General features: G+C 39.7%; 1 protein-coding gene across 1 annotated transcript; it reads left to right on the top strand.

Annotated features, from left to right (window-relative positions):
• Positions 1 to 371: 371 nt before the first annotated feature.
• Positions 372 to 9,099, top strand: LOC112434759 (RNA polymerase I-specific transcription initiation factor RRN3; the record flags this gene model as incomplete). The annotated part of the gene is given in 9 exon segments (XM_076881568.1): positions 372 to 667; positions 892 to 948; positions 1,022 to 1,111; positions 3,019 to 3,148; positions 4,031 to 4,090; positions 4,233 to 4,296; positions 6,842 to 6,911; positions 7,430 to 7,528; positions 9,004 to 9,099. Coding segments are annotated over 9 exon segments (762 nt in total), but the record flags the coding sequence as incomplete, so codon positions are not given.
• Positions 9,100 to 9,413: the final 314 nt, after the last annotated feature.

Below are 9,413 nucleotides of genomic sequence, written 5' to 3'. Positions count from 1 at the left end.
AATTTGTTGGATACATGAATTTTATCCAATGATAATAATTTGGCTGACTTGATAGAAATGTATGTAAATGGCTGCATGCTCTGTGATAGTGAGTTAAAAATGTGTTATCTTAGCTCTAACCTTGATTTAATCTGTTTACTCTGCGTTTCTTTCCTTTTTTGTTGGTTTATACCAGCTACATTTATTCTCTTTATTTGTTCGTTCGTTGTATTTGTTCAGCCTGTGTTATTGTTACGGTGTGAGCCTGGACTCACAGCCTTTGTTTGTTTGTACATAAGCTCAATAAAGTTACTTCACTCAGGTAGGAACCTTCCTGAGCGAAATGGATTCCTCGAACGTCCCCCTTTAATGTGACGCTGCTGCTCCGAACAATCACTTCCGTAAACACGCAGTTCTCTTCCTGTTACTTTCGCGTGGTTTTGTTTTCCGGAAGCGTGATTCCTTTGATCAAACTAGTTAACGCCACAGTATCGAGAGCTGTACGGTGCGAGAGATGTAACGAGCGAGTCTCCTTTCCAGCTCTGTCTTTCAGCTTAACAAGCAAAGACCAGCGTTAGCTGCCTGGTGGGTTATGGAAATAGACGGTCGAGACTTTCTGAAGACCCCTTCTGTGAAGACGGTCAGGTTTGGAGGTAGTGTTGCGGAGACGTTAGAGAAACACAAACACGTGAGTTGTATCTTAGGGTTGTCATTCTTGGAAAACGATAAAGAGAGATATTAGGGTTGTTGATTTTGGTGACACATCCACGAGATGGTCCACTAAGTTATTAAATGAATCTAGACCTTCCTGCTGGCTTGTCTGTGGATTCTGCTGACCTTCGTAAAGTTGTTTACAAACACCTCTACGTTTCTTACGGTTTTGGCGAACTGCTGTTTCTGCTTGTTTTTAAGGGAGACTCGAGTGATTATGAACTCCTGAAACATCAGCTGGTTGATCCTGAGATAAAGGTAAGCGTCAGTGTGAGGGCACCCTGTGGTGTGGTGGACTTTGCTTCTCAATGAACGCCCTCTCCTCCGACAGGATGCTCAGATCATCAACTGGCTGCAAGAATTTCGGTCTAGTGTGACCCACCTGACCAAGGATCATGAACAGCTCATTTATACTATACTGGTGAGTGTAAATATTAACATGATGCAAGGAGAAGAGTACTGTATTTACTCCACCGGGGGTCTGAGTTGATCTGAAACAAACATCACATCAACAAACTGTATGCTGCTGATTAGCCTGTCAGCATGGCAAGCAGACGGCTCAGCAGCAGGTGTACCGTTGCCTCAGTGTCCGCCATTGTTGTGTAGTGTTTAAATGAGCTCATTTTTGGGTGTCGCTGTAACGAACCCACGAACATTGAGGTGGTTCTCAGTTATATTGTAAAATGACCAAAACCGAGCAGAGTAGGTACGAGTGGAAAAGTGGCATAAGCTTTAATTTTTAAATGGATCAATTTTAAAGTTTCAGAGCTTTAATATGCAGCTTTAGACCTAAACAGCAGCTCTGAGTGCAGGCAGTGCACTAAATGACCAGGTTAACCAGTTTCTGCAGCATTAATCACATGTTGCATTTTACCACTATATTTATATGTTCTGTCGATTTTTACATTTATTTGATAATGTTTCTGTTGGAGCTGTGATGAATTTTCTGTTTACTGTGGGATTTTCACATGACATGTGAAATGCCCATTATAGTTTAGTTAGATACTGCCAACACCACCCCTGTCATGTGAGTGCGCAGGGCAAACCCCAAGTTAACTTACTCACACCAATCACCACAGTTACAGAACAAATGTCACCTGACACAAAAACATAGAGTCAAACACAGGATGAACTGTAGTCCTCATGTGTGGGGCCCACCTGCACACTGAGCCGTAACACCAGCCGTCCACTCCGTCAGCAACAGGCAAAAAAAGCGAGTGCAAGACGAACTGGCCTGTGTAGGACCTGCTGCCTCGCAACCCACCCAAACTGCCCCACAACTGAGAGAAAAAATGAATTTGTTTGATCTTAAACATGTAAATGTTAAAAAATGTATCCAAACAAAGTCATCAGGAATTTGGCAAATACTTTTTCACAGCACTATTATAGCCTAAAAACAGGACCAATGCTGTTGCTGGCATCTTGTGGCAGTAAATTCAAACTTTGAATGAGGCAGTCTGTCATTATAGACTCATTCAAAAAGAGGCTGGAAATGCCTTTTATTTTGTTTTCTCTAATAAATAAATGCCTATTGCAAGCCACACTCATAATACCTTGATTAGTATATTTTTATTATATTGTCATGACTGTCATCACATATTTCTTTGAAATATAAAATTAATATAACTTATAACCCAGCCCTGCTCCTTAGTGTGGGTGAGAGATCATTTGCTTTTTAAAGCAACGTCTTAAACTAGTGTGTATTAATAAAACAAAGAAATTAAATTGAGCCAAGAAAAAAGAGGGTAGATATACAAGATATGGAACATGTATGCCTTCACCAAATTTGTTACGACCTCATTCCAATATGAAATTCAATTTTCTTTATATTGCATCAAATCACAACAGCAGTTGCCTCTACAGTCAACAGGGAAAGTATTATTGTGATCAGAGCTTAGAGAGAACAACACATCCAGAACGCTGACCCGTTGTTCTTAGTTGAATCCACACCCATTTAGCCTTCTGCTCCTGTAGTAGCCAGACAATAACCCTTGATCACTGGTTCCCCCACCAGCATTCAAGTTTGAGTCAGGACCAATATTAGAGTCAAATATAAAATGAAAAAAAAATTCCCAGGAAAAGCCGTGGTTGATTTAACATGGACAAACCTTTACAAGCCTTTTGTCAGTATGATATGCTGCTGGTAATGTGTCATCTATTCTGTCATTTTGGTGCACATTTTAAACCCTTCAGTCCACCCTTCATGTGGTGTGAATCAGCAGACGTCCAAAAAGCTGATTGTTTCAGCATATAAACACACTGTGTGTGTGTGTGTGTGTGTGTGTGTGTGCGTGTGTGTGTGTGTGTGTGTGTGTGTGTGTTTTATAGAGGCTTCCTTGGCTGGGCCGGAGCCAGGCTGTGGTGGACGAGTACCTGGCCTTTCTGGGTAACCTGGTGTCAGCACAGACTGTCTACTTGTGTGCCTGCCTTAACATGGTGGTCTCCCACTTCACCCCCAGTATGTTACTCTGATGGTATTGAATTAATCATGATTCATAAACGTGTTACAGTAGTAGGCTTGTGATGGTCGACAGGATGGAAAGGAAATACATGCTGTCAGATGTATATATGTGATAAATAGTCACAAATTCTGTTAGATGTGGAGAACAAACAAAAGTCAAGAATATTTTCAGGTAGTGCTGTGCTTCTGCTGACTCGGCTCCATGTTTGCACATTTCTGTGTAGTCGATGATAGACCTTTCCCAGCTTCAGTCTGAAAAAGAACACCGGTCACATATAATTGTGTTATCCTTTTAAATTAACACCAAACATTGCAAGTTTATGAGGAGCAGGACTGATAACTTTCACTGCTTAGCTCCTAAATTAATGTTAGTGTTATATTTTTAGCGATCGCCACTAACTTAATGGTAACTGAAGAGATGACTTAAAGGGTTAAATGATTAATGCTAATGTGTGTGCCGGCCAGGTTAACTTTTATGATAACTGTTTAATACTTCATCCATCCATCCATCTTCATCCGCTTTATCCGAGGCCGGGTCGCAGGGGCAGCAGCCTAAGCATGGCCCATGTACCTGAAACATAAGAACATATTTAATACTTCAGTGTTGTGGAAATGGGAACTTTACTAACCCTTGAAATTCTGCATGTCAACTCCTCCTCCGTGTTCAGGTGTAATGAGGGGAGGGGTTGTGTGCAGACGGGCAGCTGTGTGACAGCTGGATGAGGCAAAGGCAGTGTCTGTACTGTAACCAATGAGTATCTGATCTGATAGTCACTTTTAGGATCTGATAGTCAGTTTTTGACAACCCTGTACAGTATTGTTGTCTTTCTTGTTGTCATCTCTGTTGCATGATGGAGAAACACTTGTGTGTTTTTTCAGAGAGAGTGACCATCTGTGAAGGAGGAGTGGATATCTCCGATTCAGATGATGAAGATGAGAGTAAGTTTTTTCTCCTCTCCTATGAAGTGGTGGTTTCAGACATCTTAACCTTGCAGTGGTTCACAAAGAAGCGAGATGCAGGTGTGCTTTGTAAAGCATCGTTATGTTCACTAAGAGCTTGTATGGCTTTTTTTTTTTTAAGATCTACCCAGAAACTTCGATCACTGTCACCAGGCGCTGCAGCTCATCATCAGATACGTGCCCTCGTAAGTCTGTGTCACCTGTTATTCTGCTGGCTGCTGTTTTTGGCCTTTAAACTCTGAATTTGTACACTTGAGCTTTGATTCATCACTGGACTTCTCTGTGGAGGACCCCGAGTGACAAAATAAATTATTTAAAGGCACCATTAAATAATTCATTAACATTGGAATTAATTAAATAAATATTTAATTACTTAATTAAATGCACATTGATTTCATTTAGAAGCATTTAATAAATTATTTATTTATTTCAAATTGTACTTAATTATTCCATCCATCCATCCATTCGCTTCCGCTTATCCTTTTCAGGGTCGCGGTGGGGCGCTGGAGCCTATCCCAGCCTATCCTATCAATAATTAAGCCTATCCCAGCTTAATTATTGACACATTTAATTAATTATTTAATAACATTAAGCATACTTGTTTCAGTCGCCCATTCTGAATCATAACTAACATTAAAAACATGTTTAAGGAGAAGAGAGCAAATAAATAATCAGTGATCAGTAATCTTTATAGAAAGAGACATCACTGGTTTCTGTCATGTAGTAACTGTTAGGTTTACGTGTACAAAGCTTGTGAGACACAGATTTCAAAATGTTTGACTAATATTTTAATTGTGAATATTAATCATGAGGCTAAACGGGCAGTCCAGCTGCCGCCATCACGGAGTGAGGTCAGCATATCCAGGATATCTTTCGGTTATCTGGAATCACTGACCCTAACACTGGGAGCAGGATAAACGGTCACATGAAGCTGGTTATCAGCTCTCTGAGTTAACTCAGCTTCACGGGCACATGAAAGTGTCGGCAGCATCAAACGAATCTAACGGTCATCTACGAATCGAATTCCATGGCAATCGACAATGCCACGCACTGTCTGCGCAGTGATTTTAGTACAGCATTTAAAACATGTTCCCCACATCATTCTTCAAACACTTCAAACATGCTGTAAATAAAAGACTGAGTGAAAACGTGGCGCTTCCAGCTGATTTATAATCGCAATGATCAAACCTGCTGTTTGAGTTTGTGTTGTCTCAGCTGCACACTCGCTGCTGTTTAAAGGTTAAGAGCAAAGATTTCATATAAAACACAGACTCGGTCTACGTACACATTTGACATGAGGTCAGTAATTAGAGTGTCTGTGTCCTGTTCTAAGATCATATATGTAAAATTGTTCTTGGCCAACATGAGACAGTTAAATATAGTTGTGTCTGTGACTTTATATTACTGATAGCCATCAGGGAAACACAAAGACTGGAGGCAGACGGGCTGTTTTCATCATCAACACATTTCCATGTGGCACTTTTGTAACTTACTGGCGATATGAGTGTTTACGTTTTTCATTACAAAAAAGTTGTCGGACTTTTTAACTAAAGTTAACTTGGAACACCGGGGCTGTGAGCTCGGTACACTCTGTTCACAGTACGCTCTGCTAACAGTCAGCTGGAACGTTGCCGGAAACATCATGTTCTATGTTGACAACCTGACCAGAGATGTGAAGATTACGCCACTACATTTTGAAATGCATTCTGGGATACCTGCTTCCCCACACTACCACCAGTTCATAGTGATTGATTATCTAGGATCGACCTGTCTTGATTAACTTTGCACAGTAACCAATCAGATGTTAGACAAGCTGCAGCGGCAGCATTAACCCCGCCCCCGGGTTTGCTGGGTGAGGCTGACAGATAACATTGATTCAAGAACACAGCCGCAGGGCCAGGAGTGCCAAAAAAATCATTAAATAATTAATTACATTTGTCATTAATGAAATAATTAAATGTGTCATGAATTAAATACAATTTGGAATAAATAAACACATAATTTATTAAATGTTTTAAATGAAATGAATGGGCATTTATTGAATTATTTAAACATTTATTTAATTAATTCCAATTTTAATGAATTAATGAAAGATTTAATTAATTATTTAATGGTGTATTTAATCAATTCCTTTTGGCACTCCTGGTCCTCCATATTCTTTCAACCCCTTTGTGTGTAAAGGTTGTAATGTCTCTAGTGCTGTAACTTCACAAAACCTCACAAAACCACGGGGTTGGTGGTACTGACCTTTAATAAACTGCAGTATATTCCACATGTTCACATGCTAGGTATGTTTTTGGTAGTCATAACATGAGCAAGTATGATATAGATATCCAGCTAGCTTTAAATCTGGCAAAATCCCATTTCCAAATCTGCCCACGGATTTGATTTAACTAGCTTATCTTTTCCCTTTAAGGTGGTATTCTTATCTTGTAATTGCTGCAAGTGTATTTCTTCCCTTTTGTCTCAGCAGGCTTTATTATAGTATAACTTGCTTTCTTCTTCTTATTTGACATTAATTTACCTACTAATACAAACAAGTAGCCACTAGCTTGTTACTGTAAAAAAAGTTATCTTGTAACTAATGTTGTTGCATAAATGGATACTTTGTATACACTTTGTTTTATTTGATGTCAGTCAGCCTGCATTGTGGTTTCACTGTGATTTTCACCCCTCGTGTTACATTTTTTAAATGTTTTTGTAATGTAAAGATTTTTCCTCTTCTTTTAGCACAAGTCGCTTTCTGATGCCCATTTTGCAAGAAAACTTTCCCTTCATACAGAAATCCTCAAGAACACTGGTAAGATACAGGCAAGACCCTGACGTCCCCATACTATTAATAGGCTGTGGTCTATAATTTAAAGAGTCCACTCTGTCTTCTTTGTAGATCATTGTTAAAACTTCTTCCTTCCAGGAGGTGCTATTTCCCTTTTCATTTCACCTAATTAAATGTCCTTACATAATTTCATCTTTTTTGTTTCATTATTATTTTGTTTTAGAACTCTTGCTAATAACCTCTAAAGTTGTATTTATTGTAGTTCATAACAGACTGGGATCTCTAGTCTTAATAACAGCTCTTTCAGCTTAATGTGTTTTTATTGATCCTTTGAGACGTCTTTTTGTACCTCTGAATATTTTTGTGTGTGTTTGTTTGTTTAATTTGGGTCCTATCAAAGGCTTTTTAATGTAACTTTTTGTAGATTAGACATTGAGGAGATTAAAAAGACTGTACAAAATGGGACGTCATCAGTTTTATCAAAAAAGCTTTTGATTCTTTTTCAAAGTGTACGTCTCTGTTAACTGATGGATGCTTTACAGGAGTGTTACGTCCATAACCTCCTGAGGATAACAGTGTACGTCCCCTCCATTCGACGAGACCTACTTGAGCTGATCATTGGAAAACTGCTGAAGCTGGATGTGAGTGGTGCACCTCCAAATTCTGCTATTTGTAGTTTAATTTGAACGTAACAGTAGTAACTCAACATGAGTTGTGTGGTAGGTGCTCAGGTAGGTTTATTAAGTTTTGGATAGTGATACAGTTTGTCTGATTTTGTCTCTGGTTATCGCTGTAGTGCAGAGCTTTCATTCAAGAGGTTTAACAAAAGAAGCTGCATCCATACAGGGAGTGATTCAGTCATCACGCATCATTTTGAGGCTCCAGTTTCATAGATAATCCTTTAATGGCTGTATCTCACTCAGCACTGTCCTGCACTCTTATTGGTAGTTGCTTCAGCGCGTGGAAGTTCAGAGAAGTTTCTGGTCCTGCCCTCTTCACTTCTCCAGCTCAAAGATAAGAGACAGCGCTCATATCCCACTGATTTGGTGCCTGTCCATTGGGTTTCACCACAGTGGAGTCTGGACTGTTTTCTCTGCTTATGTGCCAAATAACCATTTCATGTCTTTTTCGAGTCTCGGGTGCTGTTTGGCAGTGTGACTGAGACCTGCAGTTTATGTCCATAGAAATCACCAGCATGAGCATGCACTTAGTAACAAGACAACCTAGGTCACAAGTCAATAATTGTGTTATTAACATCAGATCTACCGCCGAGTCCTGTTGAACTTGTTAGCCCGTGGAATGTGGAGGTAGCTGACAGGCCAAGTCTCTGGGAAAGGCTGAAGCAAAAATGTGGGTATGGGAGTAATTCACTGAGAGCCTGGAGCAATAATTTTGGTCTTCCTTGAGACGTTTCTGTCACATAACTTCCTGCTCACCGCATCACTGGTTACCTTTTGAATTCAGAGTCCATTTCAAGATTGTGGTTCTGACTTTTAGAGCTCTTCATGGAGAAGCATCAGCTTACATCAGTGAACTTTCATAGCTATGCATCTCCAGCAGGTTCCTGAGGCCTTGTGATCAGGGCCTACTTATTGTACCTAAACTAAAAGAGACAGAGCTTTTGCAACAGTAGCCCCCAGACTCTGAAACTCTCTCTCCCTGAATTTGATATATGTGTACTCTGTGATTCCACCGAGTCACAAGTGGACTTGATTAATGTGGAATCACCGACAGTACCTCCGGATCAACACTTGCCAGGATACTGGAGAGGAAAGTATCAGTTAGTCGAATCTTGGATCCAGGAGGAACAATGCGGTTATGGAACACATGGGACTTTAGAGAGACAAAATTACACAAAAGTATCATCTTTCAAAAACTTATGGACCTTGTTGTATAGTCTCTTAGAGGCCTGTCAATACCAAAATATGTAGAAACGTATGCATGCAAATAAATTAGTCATATCTGACTTATCTGTTGCAGAAGGACATGTTCAGACATAAAATTGATCAATTCATTTTTTTCTGAACAAGTAGCATCAGTTCACACATCACCTGCTGCTTTCTTCTGGAAACTGGTGAGATATGTCAAAGGTGCACATGTGTGCGGTACATTTTAGGTGAACGCATCCCGCACACATATTGAGGAGGCTGAAGAAAACCAAGTGCAGACCCAGAAAGCAGAGGAGCAGACTGAGGAGTGTCTTTTTGACATGGTAAGAGCCAGCAGGGTTTGATGATAGTAATGTTTTTCCACAGATAAAATAAAAATGACTTATTCCAAAGCATATGAATAATTGTCATGACAGTGAATAAATTAAATAACTTAAGAAGTCAACGTTTTCGGCCAGCATGTATGAGAGCTCAAATGAAACTGTAGTTGGGTTAGGTTATTGGACATTTTTGGCACATGTGAAATCTGATGTGCAGGAGGTGACATGTTGTTGATTGTTGTGCTGTTAAATCAGCGACAGTTTTTTAAAACCAAGTTTTCAGGCTTTAAGGGAAAAAACACCAATATAGAAAATGT

This window comes from Maylandia zebra, unplaced genomic scaffold (assembly GCF_041146795.1).
Source record: "Maylandia zebra isolate NMK-2024a unplaced genomic scaffold, Mzebra_GT3a scaffold22, whole genome shotgun sequence".
NCBI lineage: Eukaryota > Metazoa > Chordata > Actinopteri > Cichliformes > Cichlidae > Maylandia > Maylandia zebra.
Note: the sequence above shows the minus strand (reverse complement) of the source record. Positions and strands in the feature narration are given on the sequence as shown.